This window comes from Lepeophtheirus salmonis, chromosome 14, assembly GCF_016086655.4.
Source record: "Lepeophtheirus salmonis chromosome 14, UVic_Lsal_1.4, whole genome shotgun sequence".
Lineage (NCBI taxonomy): Eukaryota > Metazoa > Arthropoda > Copepoda > Siphonostomatoida > Caligidae > Lepeophtheirus > Lepeophtheirus salmonis.
Window position 1 is genome coordinate 26348509 of NC_052144.2, and position 23621 is coordinate 26372129.

Here is a 23621-nt window from a genome sequence, read left to right on the forward strand (position 1 = left end):
TATGTTGAGAACAAATACACTTAAAAATAGAATTTGGTTTGTATCATTGAAAAAAAAAAAAAACTTTGTAGGACGTCATGATTTTATTTTTTGATAAGAGGTAATATTTTCATAAATATACACACAATATGTTATGAGTATAGGTACATATACAGGGTAGGGCAGCAAAATGTTGACTAGATTATTGTTTATTTTCTCATTACTGTGAAAAGGTTTAGTGATTTTTTTAATATTCTCTTTCCGTTGTTCTTTTTTACATAAACAAACTATACTAATCAGTTAGTCTTTTCATCATCATGAGCAAGCAGCAAGCAAAAAAACAGCGCATCTCAGATCTCGTACAGACTGAAATTGATGTGATTGACATTACGGACATTTCTAAGTGTTGTATGAGTCTGGATTTTAAGTTGGCCAAGATTAAAATAAATGGAGAAGACTTCTCCAGGAGGTCACAAAGTGGAGGGCCTAATTTAAAGAAAGATACGAAGTTCTTGTTATGTTTGCAGAAGAATATAAAAGAAAATCCCACAAAGTGGATGAATCGCCTCACCAACGACTTCTCTATGGCTCGTAGGACCATCAGGAGGCTATAAAGCACAAATTGGGATTTGTTTCTTTCACAAGGACCCCACACCACCTTCTGACAGAGGGCAAGGAAGCCAGGAGGCTCAGAAGGTACAATTAAATTATCACACGGATCAATTGCAAATTGGTCAATTGTGAAAATTTTCTCGGACAAGAAGATTTTCACAGTTTATCAATTCCTCAACCATCCGAACAACTGCTGGCTTGCGGAAACAAAAGAAGAGGTCCAAGGGGTTTATTAAACCAAATATCCGGCCCAAAAAATGGTGTCCTCTGATGGAAAGAAGATGACACAGTTCCTTCTGAAGAAGGACAAAAAATTGGTCAGGAGGCCTACAATAAGATGCTTAGGTACACCATCTTGCCATGGCTGAAGACCAACCACTCGGAGAGTAACTCCGGGTGGGCTCATTAAGGCGCTCCCTCTCACACATCCTGAAAGTTCTGTGCAGATATCATGGCTCAATTCTGATCCAACGAGATATGACCCCTTCCTCGCTAGATTTGAACCCACTGGACTTTTCTATATTGGAGAGGGAAACCAACAGGACCTAACACCTTTATATAGACTCACTTAAGTCCTCCATAGTGGATGTATTGGAAAACTTGTCAAGGAAGTTAATTATATTTGATTTTTTTTTTTTTTCAAAAAATTTTATAGTTGAAATTTTCTTCCGAAAAATTTAATTTTTTGAGAATAGCTATTGATTATTATTGATTGAATTTTTTTTGCAAAGATTTAATTTTTCGTTAAAAATTATATATTTTTGAAATGGTTCTTAAAAAAATGTAATATTTGAAATTTAGTTTTTTTTAATTTTTTTCCAAAAATTTTATTTGTTGTGAATACCTATATTTTTTTGAAATTTTTCTTCGAAAAATTACATATATAATTTTTTTTTTTTTGCAAATACTTTATATTCTGTTGAAAGTTATATATTTTGAAATCTTTCTCCAAAAATTTAATATTTAAAATTTCGTTAATTTTTTCTGAACACATAAATTTTGAAATGTTTTTAATCGCTGAGGATTTTTGAATTTTTTTTCGAAAAAGTGTAATATTCGAAATTCAATTTCAATTCAAAACATTTGCTTTTTCAAATTTTTTCCAAAAAATTACATTAGTCATCATAATACGAAGCACATTGCACACTATATAAATAATATTATTATGGGGAATTTTGAAAGCTTTTCGGTAAATGAGATCCATAATAAGGTCAATAACTATTTATAACAGATAAACGAACTTAAATGACAGAAAAAAATGTATACCAATATTGAAAAAAAAAAGTATTACAGTTATCTTATATATATTTACTATTCTAATAAATGTGTACAATGCACAATTCAATTTTGACATTTTTCTTTTGTCAGCTGTGAAAATGTTTCTTAACAATGTTTGTCCACATATTACTTTGCTTAACATGGTCTCCCTTTTCCACAACAAACCCAATTATGAATATAGAGAGCAATTTCCTAGCAAAGTTCGCTTCTTTTATCCGAGAAACTGTTACCAAATCTGCATCCTTCCTTGAGAGTATATTTATTCAGTCTTCAAACTCAATTTGCAGCAGCAAATAAAGATTGATTATTATCTGAATTTTTATTTCATTTTCAGAGGATATGGTTTTTCTGAATGTCTTCATAAAAATAACTCACAAAAAAGGAATTGAGCAATCGCCTTAACTTTTTTCATGACGTTCAAATAGTGTTGTGCCAGTCTTTATTTATTCGGTCCAGTAAAGTAAAGTCCTAAGACGGCTCCTATCAATCCTTGGGCCTGGTTCTTAAGACTGTCAGTCCTTAGGACTTTCCTTAGGTCGGGGCAAAAAATATATTTGTATTTTTCGCTTTATTTCAATGCTTTATAAGAAGTGCTACAATGATGTTATTTAAGCCAAGTACGCCACGTTCTGTTCGATAACTTATTGGTAAACAATCATTCCACTTCATAATCCCCTTCTCGAAGAAGACCTTGTCCCTATTTGCAAAAAAAATAGGACAACTAATTTTTAAAAGACTCTATTGAAGCCAATTTGTAGCCCTAAGCGCGTTGACAATATACAAGAACAGGTGGTAGTCACTTGGTGCCAGGACTGGACAGTAAAGTGTAGGGTGGATGCATAAGAATTTCTCATCCGAGCTTCCGGGACTTCTGGCGCGTCGTCAAAGATATGTACGGCCTGGTGTTGTCTTGATGATGTCTTGTTGTCTCCTATTCGCTTCTGTTCGATCGCCACCTTCAAGCGGTCGAGATATTCACAGTAGAGGGCAGAATTGAGCGGGGAAAAATCCCTTGAACCACTGTTGTACTACTCAAACCAAAAGAATATCACCCCCGAATACATTGTAAATTTTCTTGGTCGCTTTAGACACGTTTTTCCTTTTCAGGTAATAAAAAAAAAAAAATATGTCGAGTTCCTTCCATTGAGACCTCCATACTTGACCCTCGATAATTCATTAATCAACTGGCTGAGCGTAATACACTCACATCACAATTAACATATTATTTATAGTATTCAATGGTGTAAGTATATTATGTGCTAGAAAAAAGATGGGAACGTTATACGACTAATGTAAGGACCCCCGAAATATATTTTTTCTTGTTCCTTTCCTACTCTTGTGTAATCAATGTTTCTGGCAGATAAAAATAACAATCTTTTCTTTTTAAAAAAGAAAGAGAAAATGCCCAGAAACTTACTAGTTGTTCACCAAGGCATTCAAACTCTTCAACTGTTAAAACTATTCCTTATATAGCAGAATATGTTTACAGCTGCAACAGATCTATATTAAATTTTAAAAAATCAATAGGCTATTTATAATCAATAATAATCCATTATAATTAAGAGCAAAAAAGACAAAAAATTTATAGAATATTGATATTACCAGGTTAACTTTGTGCAAATCGGTATTTTTTTCGTTAAAAAAAATCTTCCTTGTCTCAAACATGTTTTTTATTGATGAATCGGTCTAAAAAAAAAACAACTAAAAAACTGCATTTTTATCAGTACAGTCATAATAAAATTTGTCAGTCTGAGGAGCGGTCCTTATAGGTCTTTTATGGTACCTACAACAGCTCAAATGAAGTAGTTACTTACTATGTCGTTTCAGTTGTTCAACTTAAGTTATTTCAAAGGACAAGATACCTAAAGTTTAATGTAGGAGATGTATGGGTAAAACTTATTATTATAGCTATCATTCCTGTAGCTATCATTTATTATTTTCTTCGTTTTTATATGATTCAATCCTAGCTATGAGTGAAGAATATCAATAAAAATATCTAGGACTGAAAGGCCAATGTATTATTCCTTAGGACTGTTGAATGGTAAAAAAGATTGGAACGTTAAAAAAAGACTGATTATGCCATTAGTTCTAACACCAATTCAACACTAATGTCCTTATAATGGTAGCTTTGGATTTGTTTGTATGAACAAAATACATTTAAAAGCACAAACAAACAAAAAATATAAAAACCGCTTTTTAAATTTCCAACAAAAACCTTTTGGAAACTTTATGTAATGGTTTGAACAATGAATTAATAAACTAAAACATTATATACGCAAGAGCATAAACCCTGTCTTCTCTAAAATGAGCGAATGTCAATATGATAACGTATAATTACTAATAAGTTTCCTTAACATAATAAGATTATCAAAAACGTTTTAAATCCATAAAGAAATTAAACATTGCTTACCATTCATTTCTGTATTAGAGGAATATGACTTTAGAGTAACGGAGCTGAGTCCAACAGGGAGGCTGTATCGACTTCCCACCTTCATGCATTTTGTTCTAAAACAAGATAAGGATTCATGAGTCATAATGAATAAGAAAACAAACTTTTATTTTCAAAATGCACTTTTCATCTAATTATAATAAATTAATTGACGTTGAATAATGTTAAATAAAGAATGAAGAACAAATATATAAAAGAGGAAAAAAATCATTCCATTTATGGCTTATACATATACATATATCAGGAGCGTCCGCAAGGGGTTAGCTGGAGGGTATGTAGCCCCTCAAATTAAGGATTTTTGCATTTTTACTAGGATATTTAATATTTGATTTATTTCCCAAAATTTAATTTTGTATAAACAGTTGTGGATTGTTTATATTTTTTTACAAAGGATTTAATTTTTTGAAAAAAAATATGACTCTTTGATTTTGTTTTTTTTGCAAAAAAAAAAAAATATTTGATATTTTTTGAATTTTTCCGAATTTTTCCGTTTCTTTCCAAAAAAATTAATTTTTAGAAGTTTTTATAAACAATTATGGATTTTGGATTATTTTTTCAAAGAATTGTATTTATATAAATAGCTATGAATTTTTGAATTTTTTTTTCAAAAAATTTGATATTTTTTACGAATAACTGATTTTTTTCCCCAAAAAATTTAACATTTGAATTCCAATTTTTGGATTTTCTTTTTTTTTCGAAGAATTATATTTCTTGAGAAAAGCAATGAATTTTGAAATTTTTTTCCCAAAAAAGTTAATATTTGATATTTTTTGTGTTTAACTTAGGAATTTTGAAATTTTTTCCAAAAAAATTTAATAATGGAAATTCAATTTTTGAATTTTGTTGATAAAGTTAAATTTTTTGTAAAGAATTGTAGATTTTTGAAACTTTTTGAGAATAGCTATAGATTTTCAAAAAAAATTTCAAAAAAATATAACTTTTTGTAAATACCTATATATTTTTGTTTTGTTTTTTTCAAAAAAAAAAAATTCAAAAAAAATTAAATTTTTTGATTTGTTTTCAAAGAAATCAAAAACCAAGCCCCCACCCCCAAATATATGATATGCATATATTATATATGAAACACTTGAGACACAAACCCCTACTCTCTGATACATACTTAACCAGTAACAAATGTACATCATACGTAATAACACATAGTAATATAATTGTATTAACCTTATATTGTTGATTTTCAACATTTAAAAGAGCACAATTCGAACTTACACTGTACACAACTGTTTAAATCTATGTACTACTGCTTCGTAGACAAAGGCACTTTTTTTTACTTGCCTTATTATTACTCATTGGTAAAAAGTATTTTTTTTTCTTCCTCTTATTGCAAATACCTAATTTATCTGCCCATCATCAACGTGAGCACTGAGCAATCAAGAGGAATAAACCCATACCACGCTGTAAATGTATTCTCAAAATTACTATCAATCCCTAATTGATCATCATTCGTTAGGTAATTCAATTATTCAGGTGGATATATATTACTTAAGTAAAAACTTTGCGACAGCTCTCTCGAAGCTTCTTAAAACAAATTACAAACAACTCCAGGGATTTATTTCTTATAATAGCTTGGGGAATAAATATTTTCGTATTTTTGCTTTATAAGAAGTGTTATGCCCATTTGATTTAAGTATTCCCAGTTCTGTTCCCAAACAAGAATCCAACTTCATAATGTCCTTCTTGTAGAAGCCCTATGTCCCTATTGGCAAAAAACTCTGAAAAACCAACAGGCATCTAACGAGGGTAAATTTGTAACCACAAGCGCGTTGGTCATAGGCAGGAACGTGTTGTAGTCACTTGTCGCCAGATTCGGACTTTAGGGTGGATGTATAAGAGTTTAACATCCGATCTCTCATAGGTTCTTCGGCGACATCAAAGATGTGTGCGGCCTGGTGTTGCCTTGATGTTGTATTAAGTCTCCTAGTCACCAATGCAGACCATTTCTGTTCGATCGCCAGCTTCAAATGGTTGAGTTGTTCAGAGAAGAGGGCAGAATTGAGCGGGGAAAATCCATCGGACCACTGTTGTGCAAGACGTAGCGAAAGAGTATCTGCTCTGTTTTCCTGGAAAAGTTCGAATTTTTTTCACATTTTACTATGAGCCTTTCAATGGCATTATTGAAAAGCATACATTAAATGTTCATAATACAATGTACATCCATTAAAAGAGCTAAAATGACAATTAAACTTTCTATCTTTCACCAGCTCAACAATCAGATACACTTCTTCATAATAGTTTTACAGTTTTGTAAAAAAATATTTGAGACTAAAACAAAAATGATTAGTGTACGATCGGTCTAAAAAAAATTAAAAAACCTATAGTCCTATCAGTCCGGTCCTAATAAAATATGTCAGTTCTAGGACCGGTCTTTATTGGTCTTAAATTGTAATTACAGCAGGAGAGATAACGGTATTACTCACTACGTCATTTCAGCTCTTAAACTTTTATCATATCCTTTTTCAAAGGGACAACATACATGAAGTTTAAAATAGGAGATATGCGACTAGAACTTATAATTCTCAAGTATATTACGCTCTAGCCATCATTCATTATTGTCTTAGTTCTTGAGTTTTGAAGCATCATTATGTTCGTAATTTGTTTTAAGAAGTTTTGAGAGAGGTGTGTCTAAGTTTTAACTCAACTATATTCTCATAGATACTTAAATTACCAAACGAACGATGATCAATTAGACTTTGAAAGTAATTTAACTTTAATCCTAGCTATAAGTGAAGAAATGAAAAGATGGCTAGGACTGTAGAACGGAAGTACTGACTAATCGATGCTTAGGACTGTTGAATGTTAAACACGGTCCAACAATAGCAATGATTGAGACACTCATTGAAAGATTTCAAAAGATACGAGTACTTGTTGTATCTCGAAACTTTTTTTATCAAAAAACAAAGTAAAAATAAAAATAATACCTGTGACCTGTGTCACATTTACTTAGTTATCTTGCTTATATCTCTCAACCTTTTCTTCAAAAATATAATAAATCAAAGTGGCCAAATAGGTTATTCTCTCCTACGATTGAGCTATTTTTTACTTAATATAGAAAAAGATAAAGATACAACTATTTTAAGAAAAAAAGATGGCATGGAAAATTTTCGTCACAAAGTCTCTATATTGGAAATCAAAGACGGAGTTAGTGAAACAGCAACTCCTGGGCCCTCGCCGTTTGTAGAAACTTTAATGAGCAATGCAAAAACAATCAAAATTACAACAGTCACCCAATTGACACAGAAATCAGCATGTGGTCTAGAGTAAGTGTACCCTCCAGAACCTCGGCGATGGAGGGCATGAAATAGGATTTTCCAAGAATTCACTCACTCTTTCGGAAATTTTCTATTTCCTTCCACTCGGTGCAAAGATGAACGCTTTTTCAGCAAGATTGGACGGTTTATCGGATCCCTTTCCGGTGACATAAAAGTAGAAACTATTGAGGAAAAAAAAAGAGTTTATCGAAAGCGGCACTCAAAAACATGGCTTTTGTTTTCACTTCCAAGATGGTGATCTAAGTAGTAGTGATGATGTTAATAGTTTGACAGCTAATTGAAGCAGTATATATAAACGTTTCTGCAGGCAAAAACAGGGACGCCATCAGACAGCTTCATCATAATAATGTACTTAGAAAAAGTTCATAGTTTGGGGATATGGTATTCAACTATGTATAAATAGCTTCCCAACTTATGATCCTCCTCTTATGGCTCTATGAAATTTTATACGCGTTAAAACATTTGATCCTTTTGATCTCTGCATGTAATGCGTTTTATTATGATGAAGCTCTGTGATGGTGTCCCTTTTTTTGCCGGCAGAAACGTTTTTATATCAACAAACTCTAGTGAAGTTTTGGGCATCATGGTGACCGCTGCTCCAGATATAAAGAAGATTTAATTTACAGAAGAGAAACGGCGTTTCACTGTGACGATGATTTTTGTCATCAACAATACGGAGATTTCAAATCAGAGGTCTCAAATTTAACTAAGGTCGAAATCTGGACTGTGCAAAAGATTCCTAAAACTCTTCTGGTGACTTAAATCTCAGACTGGTCGCTGAAGTAGTTGAAAAAACACTGTTATCACTTCATTGGGAAGGATATATGGAACTTAAACAGTCTGGATCTTGATTTGAGGGACTATTTTGTCTGGGGCTACGTTGAAACAAATCGAACATCTAATACCATCAAGTACTCTGTGATTGCCTCCATCAAATGACAATGACCAACATGCCAATGAACTACCTTGTCAACGCCTACTCCTCCTACCAGGCATAGATCCAGGCCGTGCTGTATGGATGCAAGATCCCATCCAATTTGGAAGTTAATTCCCTGAAAAATTTGATGTTAGGGACAATTGAAAGATTTTTGACAAATGCGCCGATTTGATCTTAACACCCTGTACTTTTCAATGAGCCCCAAAAACAATTCAAAGGCGCCAAAATATTATTTAAAAATAAATATCATTTAAGAAATTAAGTAATTATGGGTATCTTCATTTCAAGTCATTCTTGCATAACAGTGAATGAAATCTCCGTAACTAGTTTTAAATGATGACTAAAAACATTGGCCTCTTGTTTTGAGGATAAATGATTCTTTTGTTTGATTTTTCGTATGCTTAACAAGAAATGATAAATTGGAAGTCAAAGTATTTTGTCAGAGAGCCAATATGATTCATAAAACATTATTTTTTATTCATATGTATATGAATCTTGAAAAAGGGATAGGTAAGCCTTTAAACCATGAGTATATTCTTATTCAAGATAATTATTTACCTATATGTAGGTAAACACTCATCTTTTGTGAGTAATTAATTCAGATAAGGTCGATCTTATCATAAACATGTACATCCATACTTTAAATGTATGCACGAAATGTACAAAAAAGTCACATTAGGGAATCATGGAAAAAGAAAAAACTGGTTTGCTATAATGTCTTTGTTTTATAGGTAAAATGCTATTATTATTTAAATATGTTCTTCAAAAATATCTCTTACGTACATTATAACAAATGTTTTGATTTTTTATATTAGTCATAATCCAATGGTATTTAATTGGCAGTGTCCATTTGAGAGAGCCCTATATGTATAGAGGGGTGGGCACAAGTATCTGGGCAATATTTTCAAGTAAGGTAAAATAATAGTATATGGTATTTCAAGACAAAATTTATTACATGTGAAATTTAAACTAAATAATTAGCTATTGTATCATTTAGTATGATCCCCCTCAGCATTGATAACCAACTGTAAACATGCAATAAAGACCAACAAGCCTTTATTACATCTTTGTTATTGAAGCAGGACATGTTCCTCTTCATACAGAGTTTCAGGGATCTCAAGGAGCTATGGGGATGTTTGTTTACTTTCCTTCTCAGCTCTCACCATCACTAGAAATCACACGGATTAAGGTCAGGGCTGTTGGAATGTCACTCATCAACTTTGATAACAACGTGGAACTGGCTGTCGAGGTAATGCAGAAAAGTTTTGGAAACATGACAGGCGCTGAGTCTTGAATCCACATGAACCTTGAATCTGAAGGATATGTGGCTGGCTTCCGGCCATGACATCACAACATTCTTTAGCAGGTCCAAGTAAACTGAGGTGGTGAACTTGTGACTGTTGTCAAAAATGTGAGCCGGCAGGCATTCCCGTCACTGGTGATCAAGTCAAATACCATTATCTTGGACAAAAACTTGTTCTTCATCACAGGAGGAACATTACCTCTGTCCTCTACCAGCCAGGTGTCATTGTTTGGTTTTAGTCAGCTCCAAGGCGAGGCTTTATACATCACTGAATAACAAAGGTGTGTCTGGGTCAGATTCAGCGGTTCTATTGGTTCCGGTCTCAGTTCTTTCATGTGAACATTTCCATCTCGGTATAGCTTTATAGGTCTCTGTTCCAGTCTTGGGTCTCGGTTCTTTTTTATTCAGGTTCAGTTTGGTAACAAGCACTTAAAACAAGAGACATTACGAGAAAATTCAAGCCCAGAAAATGATATTAGATACAAACAGGGCCGCAGCTACCTTATATGCAGAGTGCGTAGTGACTCAGACTCCAGTAGTGGGCCCAAAAACTAAGGTTGCTTAAGACAATGGTTTTCAAAGTGGGATCATCAGAGGAGGCTAAGGGGAGAATATCTTAGGAAGATGGCTGACTTAGTTATTTGGCTAACTACCAGATGATTTTGGGCCTTTTTTCAGTTTCTTTTTGGATGGAGGGTTGCATGATACAATAAAGGTCACGAACAACTAGTTTCATTTACATAAGATTTTGCAGATGGAATATATTATAAGGATATTATAAATATACCAAAAATGACAACAAACGAAAATAGGCACAAGAACCGAGACTGATAAACAATATAGTGCAGTTCTGGTTCCACTTATAGAAGTTCAAGAACCGGAACCGATTGAACCGTTAGAACCACTAGACCGATAAAGGTACCTCCTTGTTGAATAGCTTTATGATGCCTGGATTTGAATTACAAATTTGGCTGAGTTTTTATAAACTGATGTCCTTCATGTTCTTGGTAAAAAAATGATGCCTTCCCCTGATGTTGGACTTCAAGCCAAGGTCGTCCTTGATAGTTCTGACCACTATCCTCCAACTAATGGACTTCATACTAGCGTGAGATACCATTGAGATGCCAGGATTTGCTTTGATGGACCTCTTGAGCCCAGCCAGGAAGTACCAGTAAGCTTTTTGTGAACCACTTGAGGAATGGGAAAGTCCCTTACTCGTCTTCTGTCTCTAGCAGACTTCATAGACAGTGCTCCTCACATATTTTGTGACTTTTATTATTGTATTAGCATCGTTCCCACCCTCAAGCAGTTCCGCCACTACTTTGAGTTTGTCCTCTTACTACTCAATGGTGAAACTAAACAGATTAATTATAAAAACAAAAGTTGTTGTATATGAACATTACTTTTAGGTGAAATTAGAGCTTAGCACGATAAACTTTATGTATTTAAAAAAAACAAAATAATTAGAATTATGTCCAGTATGTAGTATGAAGTAAAAGGAATTCATAATGAATCATATACAAAAATATAAATGAATATCAAATCAAAATGGTGCAGTCTGTAGAATTTCAATTAACTTTGTCCATAATCCTTAAAAAAATATTTCATTTACACTACACTAGAGTAGTTGAGTAAGGTGCACATCAATCCTCCTCAACGAATTACATAAGTAATAGTTAGGATTTTTTTAAATTTTAAAAGGTCTTGAAATGAAAACCCGTGCCATAGCAAAACACAGACTAATCAAATCCGAATGATTGAAATGGAGTATTCCTGTAATACATTTCAAGTGAAAGGATCTGTACATTGTGCCGAAAAAAAGTATTAAACTTGACCAAAGAAACCAGGAAAAGCACATAATTTGAGAAAAATAAGTTTGGTAACTTTAATACTTTTTTTTTAAATTTATTAAGCAAACTATTCACTTTTCTATTCCAAATGTGATACTCCACCAACACGAGTCATGAAGGGCTTATATAAATAAACAGTTTGAGTTCACTATCACTCCAAAACAGCTTTGAGGTAGTTTACATTCCTGTGAGTAGCACGGGTCTTACACTCCACGAAGCCCAATATTCCATATTCCATTGGTAAACAATATGGTGATGATGGAGGCCACAATGACGCTGGCCAGAAATCCTGGAGATTCTTTGCGAGACACTTTTGGGTATCTTTGCTCTTGTGGCAAATTCCGACAAAACATCTAGGTTGTCGAATTACATTTTTTTTTGGAGCATAAGAATCTTATTAGAAAAGGCATGAATGTCTTCACTTATTAATTATAATATTTAGCCAACTAAATTATCTACAACTCTTAAAAGTAATATATTTCTCTAAAACTAATTTTAAGCCGGACTAAAACCGTTTTATGAAATTATTTTTAGACCTTTACGAAAAGGCCTCTATCTTTGCTCACGTGCACTGTATTTAAGTCAAGTCTTATATCACTACAATTAAGTTTGTTTTTGTTTCTTTTAACTCCTTCAAGATTTGTATGGAATTGTCCCTCGACTTTAAGATAAGTAAAGTTTCATGTTATCAAATTCAAAGATTTGCATTAGACTGTATATACATATGTATATAAATGCAAAGTCTAGTCAACATTATATTCCAGTTAATGGCTTTAAAATCATTATCAAAGCAGTTTTGCCTATCTATAAAAAATTATAAATCAACTATGACCGAATCAGCATAGTTTCTTTGTAAAGGGTAGATTAGATTATCAAGAGCATTCGGCTCTAAAATGTATATATCTATGTAACGAAGATGCTTGTTCTTCATGGTTGATCACTAAAAAAGAGGAGTGGAAAAGTCATGGATCTTATTTCATCCAGTTTATTAAAATTATGCAATACCTACATTTTATTTGTAGAGAGTGACATACAACACAGCATTTGTGGGTATTTTTCATAAAAAAATCACATGCAAGGCCTAATGCCAATATAAGTAATATATATTAATCCATTTCTGAGGTGTGAGGTTCGTATATTAGGCCGGTTTCATTTTCCACTTTTTTTCGAATTTCGATTTCAGCTATTTTGAAAGAGTTGTCAATTGGTAAGAAAATAACTTATACAATATTTTATTGTCCTACAATTCTAATTCAAAGTTTGAAAGGAGAAAAAAGTTCTATATATTTCTTGAATACAAATTAAAATACAATATTAATCATTATTGTGTAATAATTAATTACGGTAGACATTCTTCTAACCTGTCAACAATATTAATAAAGTTTCTTTTCTAAAGCGACCTTATGGAGCCAAAAGAGAGAATAACATCAGGAAATTTTGATCTTTAACTTATAAAAATGTAAAAAGATGATGCGCGCTATACGCAGATTGTCAAATTTTTCTATCTTTTTTTGCTCCATATGGCAATTTACAACAAACAATCTAGTAAATACTTTTTATAGCTTAGAAAAATGTTTATCAAAACCTTTTTTATGCAAAATAACAAAAAACGTCTTCTTTCTATCTATATTTCTAAGTAAATAATCATAATATGATCGAGATGTGCGACCTAAACATCACCTCAAAGGATACGCTATCACAACTTTTTTGCACTAGTCGTAATCGAAATTTGGAAAAAGTTGAAAACAAACCGCCCTAAGGTTTGCATATGAGAATAAATACTCGTACCTTTATACATTTCTCCAACAGAATGGTCCTGCTACATCAAACTAAAAATTATCCAACAATTATTTCCTTGGGTGTGGTCCGGGAATCCATTTGATGTAGCACGATTCCATGGTAACAAAGGAATTGAAGGGAAAATGATATTTAAGACTTACAATTTACATTCAAGTCATAAAAACCTTGATAACACTGTGTCGAATCTTGGATTTGATTACTTCATACAAAGCAAATTCACTTGTTCATATATGAATATACTTATATATTATTTGCACCTTGGTAAAGCAATAAAAATAAGATGAAATACTGTAAATGTATGATTATAAGTTAATGACAAAGGAATTATTCATTGTTTGCCTCTATGTACATGAAGGACTCTGTAGACTTCAAAAGCGGGTATCAATATTGTAGGTATGGACGAGAATAGTCTTAAAAGTTTACGGCCTCAACGTCAAGATAGCAGCCGGCAGCACTCATAAATAAAAGCTAGTAACATCTATCTAGCATCTGTTGATATTTACTCACTAAAGTTTCATCCATTCTAGATGCACAGTTGTTTGAGTAAGTTGATGTGACTGTTTTTGTGAAAATAGACAAAATCGAGTGTTGCTCTTTTTGCAAAGTTTAGGCGCAATAAATCCAAGTTTTGGCGCTGGTTAATTTTTGTAGATGAAACTTGGATATGCCATAGACGGCCGAAACAAAAATAAAGTCCAAACAACGGACTTCAATTATTTTCAAGTATCATATCTACCTAACAATTTATTTGTTTGACAGCTGTTGATTGGTATAATATGAATAATATACTACTGAACTCGGTCGAAATCTTTTTAAGCTTTGAATGTACCTATTATGAAATAAAAATTGTGCCGTACCCCCACCCCTGTTGAATATTTCAAGGGGTGGAAAATCTTGTCTATTTAGGTCCCCCCCACCCCTATGTGAAACAGTTTAATCAGACTACCAAAGTTGAATAAAATACACATTTGTGGATCTAATATGAAGCCTAATAAAGTTCTTATTTTTATCAAATATATTTGATATAGATGTATCAGTCCCAAAAGTTTAGTATCCAGTCCTAAATCTTGATGAATCATCCGATTTTAACTCAGAAGCCCTTCAAGGTAGTAATATTTACCAATTTACTTTTATTATAGGTATAAACATCCAATGTAATAAGGATAACAAATATTTTAAAGGAGTCATATTTAACATTATGACAAATTATTATTAACTTACATCGAGATACTCAAGTTTTAATGAACGAATTCACTTAGTAAACTGAAGTACTTTATCATAATATTTGTAAACATAATAACTTGTACTGAGTGTTTTACAATTTAAGACGTTTTTCAAAGACGAATAACAGAACAAGGCAGATATTAAATCCAATATCAAGAACCAATACGATCTTAAAATTTTAAAATGTTTATTCTATATTAATAAATCAAAGTTTTTAATATAGAATTGATTGTCTGAGGAGAACTCACTTTTAACAAGGAGCGTGTGTAGCTCTAACTCAGCGTGTCAATTATGATGCAATTGATTACGTCAGTAAAGCACTCTATAATTTAGTATATACCGTGTATAGAGAAGAGTATTTATTCTTAACATTAATTTTGAATTACAGTATTTCTAGTATGATACGAAGGTGAATGGAAAAGTCCGTGCAAAGTCCGAGAAATAGCACTACTGGCGCGTATTGAGGTTAATCTTAGCTAGTAACATCTCTCATAAGAACACACATCAACTTTCAGTCAGATTTCTTTCTGTTTGGCATTCGATTGAATCGGCCAGAAAGATTCTGGCGACTGGTTTTTAGATTCACAAAGAATAATCGTCATCGACTATCTTTGAAAGGGTAAAACTATTGCAGGTTCATATTATTTATTGGTTTTGTACCGTTTGAAACCCAAGCTACAAGGAAAACACCTTCGATTATCCCGAAGAAAGTCATTTACCATCAAGCCAATGTACCAGCTCACACCTCAGCAGTTGTGGTTCGCAAAATTAATGGAAATAGGGTTCCAACTCGAGATACCCACAGCACTAGGAATCTTACGCATCCTCACTTTTCTGTCATCCATCACCATATCATAGATTTTATCAATGATTTCTGGAGTAGTAACCTCAACCTGTCAGAACGCCCCGTCCAGAACTTTCAGAGTATCTAGTGCCCATATGCATTCCAAAAAATTTTAAACCATTTATATACTGTTGAAATCAAAAGTACAGAGTCCACATAATGTTTATCAAGTTCTTTTTAGTCGCTACGAGGGTTTGTCATTCATAAGGTAATGTTTAATCAACACACCAAAAAAAAAAAATTGTCAATTTTTTTTTAAATCACTCCACTTCCTCGATTCAAACGAAAGCCAAACAGAAAGAAATAGATCAATCTAACTGTTGATGTATGTTCTTCCAAGAGATGCTACTACCTAAATATAAACTCGATACTCTCCAGCAGTGCCATCTCTCGGACTTTGCACGGACTTTTCCATTCACCCTCGTATGTAGAAATGGTTTTTGTGTATGAGTGAGAGAAGAAGGCGGGACTGAGACATATGGTATTACTAAATTAAGACCTTTGTTAATATCAGCTGCTTTTTTTATTATTTTTGAGGAAGAAAATGGATTACTGTTATAAAGAGGAGAACCTCCTATATTAAAAATAACATTAGTACAGGGAAAATATTGTAATTATATTTAAGTTTATATATATTTTTTTATTATTATTATGCATTTTGAACCAATTTACACCAAAGATAGACGAGAATTCTTCTTCTCACGGGAGATGTTAGCACACCACTGTTAATTAAATAGTGAAAAAAAAATAGAAGAAAGAGCACAACCATCAATCGGTTTTTTTCCTTTTTTTATAGCTAAAATAAGTTTTTTTCTTTACACAGATCCCTTCTTTAATTATATGCATCAAGTATCTAAGTAGTCATATGATACACTCATTCATTACGTAATTAACTTTGCTTAATCAGAATAAATATATTATTTACCTTTATATAAGAAAGGCCCTTAAAAAGTGTTATATTTTGACTACCTCAAAAAGGAGATTGTCAAACACTTCCGTGTGGAGTCCAAATATGTATATATATATACAAACCTTTTTTAACATACTCATCACATTAAAAGTATAGCCATGTATTCATTATATGTAAATAAATCATGTCCTTGATGTTATACCCTGGAGTAACAATTGTAATCAGTTTCCAAGAAGCCCCTAACAAAAAATTCCTTTCATTGAATATTTATGTATATACATTGCTAAAGGTAATTTTATGTTTTTCTCATATTTCAATCGTCTACGACTTCATACTTATACTAGGTATGAAGTAATGATAAAACAGGATTTTATCAAAAAGAGTTTAAACTTGATACTTCTTTACAAAACGATAATTGCTGAGATATTTGTTTTTAAAGGAAAATATTTATTCAAATTGAAGTCTCATTACGGAAAAATGTGCTGATTCAAATTTATTTTCTCCAAAGATCCATAAGTCCTTTACTTTTAAAAAATGTTTCTATTTTTTTTATAAAAGTAAGAGCGAACATTAAAAATTCTTGTTTGAATGTTCGGATTTACGATTAATACTGCCGTAATCACAGGAGTGGTGAGGGGCAATAATTTTTCTGGTAGTAGAATATATATTTGTAGAAAATCTGACCAGCCGGTATGCTAACAAAATGGAAAAGTACATGGTAATCCCGACAATTTCAAAAATTAACTGTAATAAAGTTTCATAAGGTCTGCTGTAGGTATCTATTAGATGAAAGAATTAAACAAAATCCCACTTCGTATGTAGCAAGGAAATATACAAGAATTACTCTAATGACAATCCTTAAAATTATACAATGAGGACAAAAAGGACTTTCACTTATAACCCACCAACAAATCCTCAATGTTACTCGGAAATATATATTTGCTCACGCTCTTAATACTTTAATGCAAAATGATTCGATAAGTATTTTGGGCCACTCTCAGCCTCCATGATATAAATAACACCGGCCTACACACTATAAATCAACTCAATCAACAGGGATGAAACATAAATAGTATTGCTGTTTTAAATATATGTTGTGTACAATTTACAATGTTTGTACGAGTTACAACTTCTATAAGCTGCATTATTTAATTACAACATTGGTAATTCTAACTATTAATTGATACTATCATTCCATTTTGATTTATTAAAACTACATAGCTTAGCGTATTTATGAGAGTAATATAACTCTGGGTATTTGCCCTTTATAATGTGCTACAGAATACTTAAATTTGAGTAATTTGTATTAAATACTAAAAAAATACATCATTGTACCATTTCGATCATCCATGGAATATTTATTGATTGCATTATTCTTATCCCAAGTACTGTTAATCCTTCATTTAGAATTATTCATCTTATTTTTTGGTTGTAAGTTGTACAAATTGTACGCAAGATGTAAAATAAAATAAACCAATTTATATAAATAATAATATGACAGTGTTGATAATTTTTTGGGCAAAGCCCCCCTCCCTTAATAATGCAAGCTAGCAACGCCCCAGTTGGTAGAGATATTGCAAAGTATCTTGAAACAAAATTGTATATGTGTTTTCACGGCAAAACTTCCAATATCGCTTAAATTATTTTAGTTTAATCTGATAAACGAATATGTCCAGCCCTGATGAACGAGTTTGGCTTTTAAGTTTTGTATATTTATAATCAAATTTGATCGTAACAATAAGTTGACTCTTTCCAATATTAAAATTAAAGACAGGTCCTAAAATTTCCGTCATGTACTTGAAAATAACTTTTTTGATATCAATTAGATATTTTTTGTATCGTCAATTTACTAAGTTATTAATGACCAATTTGGTAAAAAAATACGTTGAAATATTCCATTTTGTGTCGTTTTTAAAATAAAGAATACTTTTCTTGAAGCAAACGGAATCTACGGTGGATTTCAAAACTTAGATGATGAAATAGAAATTAAAGAACTATAGAGAAACTATGAGGACATTTAAAATATTAAATTGGATATTTTTGTAATTATTTAAAGATTTTCTAAATTTTAAACAATTAAGATAATTATAAATTACTAAATGTTTGTATACAAATTACTCAAAAATAGTTTTATAAAATTTTTTCAACATTTTCATCATTACTTCATGGAAAGAAAAAAGACGGCAAGATTTGGATGTCTATACCAATGACATATCAACATACATTTAAATGCAAAAAAAGACTATATGTGTAATGAAATTCACAATAATTGCATTAACACCAGAGTTTACTTCCCAAGAATATCCTTGCTATTGTTCAAAGTAGAAGACTCGTAAAGATCTTTGCATAGAAATAGTTTGGTGTCAGATTGAAATGGTTGAATATACAAACAAAGTATAGAATTGAGTAAACTGAATGCTTAAGAATGAACTAAAATGTAGCGCGGAAAGGTGAAATCTGCATTGATTCTTATGAATGCAACCTCTCCTGAGAGCTTTATAAAGTTGAATGCACTACGTTAAATTTTATTTTACGATGAAAAGTTGTATATAATTTATTAATTTATTAATCTTCAAATGAACTTTTTCCTCAACAGTTATTATGTTTATAATTTTAAAGCTATACGCAAATAGGTACATAATATGTGTTAAAAAATATATGTGTGTTATGTAAAGATTTCGTTTGGAAAGGAAATTGCATGAAATTGGATTCAGTACATATTAATATCAACATGGATGCAGGAACAAAATATGTACATATGAAAGTAATGGAAATGAAAGACGACAATAATTCCAAATTCCACGAACATGATGAGATACAAAGAGTCAGGCTAACATAACTAAAATTGTATATCCATTGATAAGCAGGACGAATACCTTTTTTTTTTTTAATCAAAATCTAATTCATTGAAGTTTGAACACTTACTAATTCAATCATTCAAAAAGGTTGAGTGATTGAAATTAATTCATATTTGGATATATTAAAGCATACAGAATTAGTGTCAAAACAAACCAAACTTGAGCTCTCTCGGTGACGTACAAGTCGAGAAAATGACACTTGAACATTATTGAAGAATATACATTCGAGAGCTCTAAGCAGTGGGGTGTCTTTAGGACAACCGTTTACCCCGTCAGCAAGTCTAAAACGTTGGAGAGGAAGAAGGGCTTCGTCAAAAAGGTCAAACTTGACACGGTTAATTAAGAAAATTATATTTTGTTTAAGTTTAAATTCAAAGTGTTCAGATTTTAATGGACCACTCGGTATATCATGAAAATAAAGACACAAGGGCGAAATAGAGCGCAAGGAGGTCCTGCCCTTCAATGGACAAAATTGAAGATGGAAAGAAGATCCTTTTCCTTGTATTATTAGAGTTATGTTATCTCTTATTCTCCAGAGAGGGAAACCTAAATAATTGAACCATATTCAAGAAAGAGTAATCTAGTCAAATCCCAAGAAATAAAATTCAAAGTTCCTTCTCAGATCATGAGTGTTTCCAGCAGAGCTTTAGTACTCGAGTCAGGACTTGAGTCATTTTTTGATAGACTTGAACTTGATAATTGGAGGGTTCAGAACTAGGGGGAGTCGGGAAAGTTGGATTGAAATAGAGATGTGGGTCCAACTCTATCCTTGTATATCTTCAAATCTCAATCACGACGACATAATCAAGAGGGCCCTTGAAGAAGCTCATTCATGGACGTAATGATATTTTAAATTGATTGAAATGTAGAAAACGATCCTTAAGCCGAAATATTCGCTTAAATTTATCAGCGTTGGGATTAGTTAGACACATATTGCGCGCTAGGTTTTAAAATGAGCACATAGCGTCATATTAAATTGAAAATAATGTAAGTGAATACATTACGTCACAAAGTATCAAAAGTTAATTTAAAAAGGGCTTATTTTCTAACAATGGCTTATTTTTAATGATTATAATTACTAGTGATGGGACGATTAATTGGGGGCTTTTTCTAGATGTTCAATTTCGGACTCAAATTCTTTTGTATTATTATTTATTACTTTTCTTATGAAAAAAAAAAAAAATGAAATATATCCGTCAAGATACAAAAAACGACCATTTATGACTTGAGTCTTCTAATTTTATAAAATATCGAAATAAAATAATTTATGATAAAAAATGCTCAAAAACTGAGAAGAAACACATTGAACACAAACTTAACGTGAATAAACGTGTCCTTAACACATGCGGTTGGTGCAACAATTGTTATTTAAGGGGAATTAATATTGTAAATGTAATGCAGGTTGTCTCATAGGAAAGCTTGCGTTTGGAAAATTTTGCTTGGGAATGTTTGCAACGGGATTACTCGCCCTGAGAAAATTAACCATGTAAAAAGCTCACCAAGAGTCGATTTAGTTTATCAATTGTAATTCTTAGAAATTTACAATAAAGTAGTATCTTTTTATTATTATATAAATATTAAAGAATCGTCATTGGAATTTTTTTTTTCTAGAATTGCATCCGAACTAACATTGCATTAGAACCAGCACCGGGATTTTTTTTTTAAATCGTTCCATCACTAATATACACATATTCACTCACAGGAGACCAATATCTATAAATTAATGCAAACTTTTATGTTAAATAGCGACAATAAAGATGTTCCAACATATATAAATAAAGGAATTTACGAAATCGGACAAGTTAATTCTGAAAGATGTTCGCAGTGGTGTATTAAGAAGGCTCTTAAAAAGTCCAAAGCTAAGCCGTATTTCATAGATCAATAATAATTTATTATTAGGTAATAATTTTTTTCCTCATCTATAATTTTGTTTTCTGTGTATATTAACAAAGAAAATGTTAAATTAATTGACGTTGACGTTAGAAAATTGCAGTCTTATTTAGGAGTACATTTATACATTTATTTAGTGTTGTGTAAGGCCTGATTTATTCGGGTAACTCAAGTCATAGGACAGGTCCTTAAGACTGTCAGTTCTAGAATTGATTTAAAAAAAGAAATAATGTTGATTGACGTCAACAAAGAACGACCTTTATAAGTTTTAGGAATGATATGCAGAACTGAACTAACTAAATAAGGACTGGGGCATCATTACATTTATTTATGTAAGTGCACTTGTTGATAGGAGGGACATAGTCAAAGCAAGAAATTCGAAGCAAAAATACAAAATACCGGCAACAAAAGGGTTTTTCATTAAGAGCGCTTCAACTTTTTTAATAAATAAAACACAAACTGTTAAAAATTTTGCCAAATTTATTTTTTCTTGTACAAATTATAAAAATATAAATTTATGTATAAAAATTGATTTCTCTAGTGTGACCACCATGAGCACGTTTACAGAAGTCCAATCACTGAACCCAATTTTTCCCTACTTTTTCCAATAAATTGACCGACATTGCAGCAATTTGGAGTTCGATATTTTCTCTGAGCTCGTCTAACGTCGCCGTCTTATTGATGTAGATCAATTACTTCACATGACCACAAAGAAATAATCTAGAGACTTTAAATCGTATGATCGAGGCGGCCAATCAACTGGTCCATTTCTCAAAAGAACGCGCAAAACAAATTTGCTATGGAATAAATCGATTGTAACGTTTACTGTGTGACCAGAGGCACTGTCTTGTTGAAACCACATGTTTACCAAGTCCATACCGTGCAAAAAGAAAGAAAAAAATAGCAATAGCGATTTCCATTTACAGAAACGTGGCGATTATCATCATCAACAAAAAAATATGGCCAAACGATCCCTCCAGCATGAATTTCACACCCATCAGTATTTTTTCAGGATGTAATGATGTCTCGTGAAGCACTTGTGGATTTTTGCCTAGACCAATAACGCATATTTTGCTTATTAACAAAGCCATTGAGCCAAAAATGAGCTTCATCACAGAATTTTTTATTACGCGTATATTGATAATAAATTTGGATAACTGACCATCGCTGATCAAGTGCATATCACACTCAATGATAAAAAGTATATATATTGTCGTTTTGCCCCAAACAGATAAATAAAATTGAAGCGTCTCTATTAAAAACCCCTTTAAGTAGTCCTATGAGTCAAAAATATGTCTACTTAAAAGAAATACTGTGATATTTATATATTAATTGTTAAAATTCTAGCCAAAATATAGGTTTTTATTTGCAATAATTAGTGTTCACCTTCTACGAATGGATGGTGAGGATGTAGGCTTCTTATCATCTGGACTATACTTGGTAGATGAATTACTCCAAAATGTAGCCAAAAAACTGTGACGAAAATTATTGGGCATTTTTGAGTCTTTTATTGCTTATACTATGTTATTTGATTTCTTCGTAGGCTCACTTAGTTATGTACTCTTCAATCCAAAAAACGAATAATGGAGGAGTTTAAGTTCCACACAGACACACACATCAACAAAATGACACAATGTTTGAACTGTTATTAATAGTGACATCATTGTCCGGATGTACATACACTAGATAAGTACACATGTATTTAAATACTGAGTGGAAGGGTCTAAACGACTAAAGCCCTCTTTTTATAGCTTTGAACTCTCATTATGTCTTTGATTTATTTACGTTCATTGAAATATGTATGAAAGAACTATCTTACAACATGGTGAAAATGATTTACTTTGCAATTGTATCTAGATAGAAAGGATGAGAGAATTTGATGCCTACTGCATTTAAATTATTTTTTGTCGTCATAATCTTTCAGTCAATCTCGGAGTAGTCAATAGGTGGAGTTTTAACGTTTACAAATAGTATTTATTTACATACTAAGTATATTAAATACACATGTTCATGGATATAATAAATCTTTGAGGGTCAGGGAGGGACTGGTAATTATAAAAATGGAGTAGCAGAGGCGTCCGAAGGGGGTGGCCTTGGAGGGGGACCCTCCAAATATCCAAACATCAAAAAAATGTAATGCTTCAAAAAAAAAAAAATAATAATAATTTTTTGTGAATAGCAATGGAATTTTGAATTTTTTTTCAAAAAAAAGTTATTTTTTGAAATTTTTTCTGAATAGCTATGTATTTTTAGAATATAATTTTTTGTGAACGTCTGAAAATTTTAAATTTGTTTTTCAAAAACTCCATGATTATTCCTCGCCGGAGTAATGAACTTCCTTTCCTACTACATTCCATTATATTTTTAAAACCTGAGTGAACATTTGTGGTTTCTCATAAA

The 23621-nt window shown here is 31.9% G+C and overlaps 1 protein-coding gene across 3 annotated transcripts in view; it reads right to left on the minus strand.

The window, feature by feature from the left end:
- LOC121129763 (uncharacterized) overlaps positions 1–23621 on the minus strand; it is a 49156-nt gene that overhangs the window by 19866 nt on the left and 5669 nt on the right. Inside the window, exons 1-2 of one of the 3 annotated variants that reach the window (XM_040725488.2) lie at positions 22608–22867; positions 4280–4374 (exon numbers count right to left, since the gene is read on the minus strand). In XM_040725488.2, coding sequence (XP_040581422.1) covers positions 4280–4374; positions 22608–22717 — 205 coding nt within the window. In that variant the 5' untranslated portion in view covers positions 22718–22867. Of the gene's footprint in view, positions 1–4279; positions 4375–5497; positions 5595–22607; positions 22868–23621 lie in introns of those variants that run through there. The other 2 variants (XM_040725489.2, XM_040725490.2) reach the window with 2 other exon arrangements.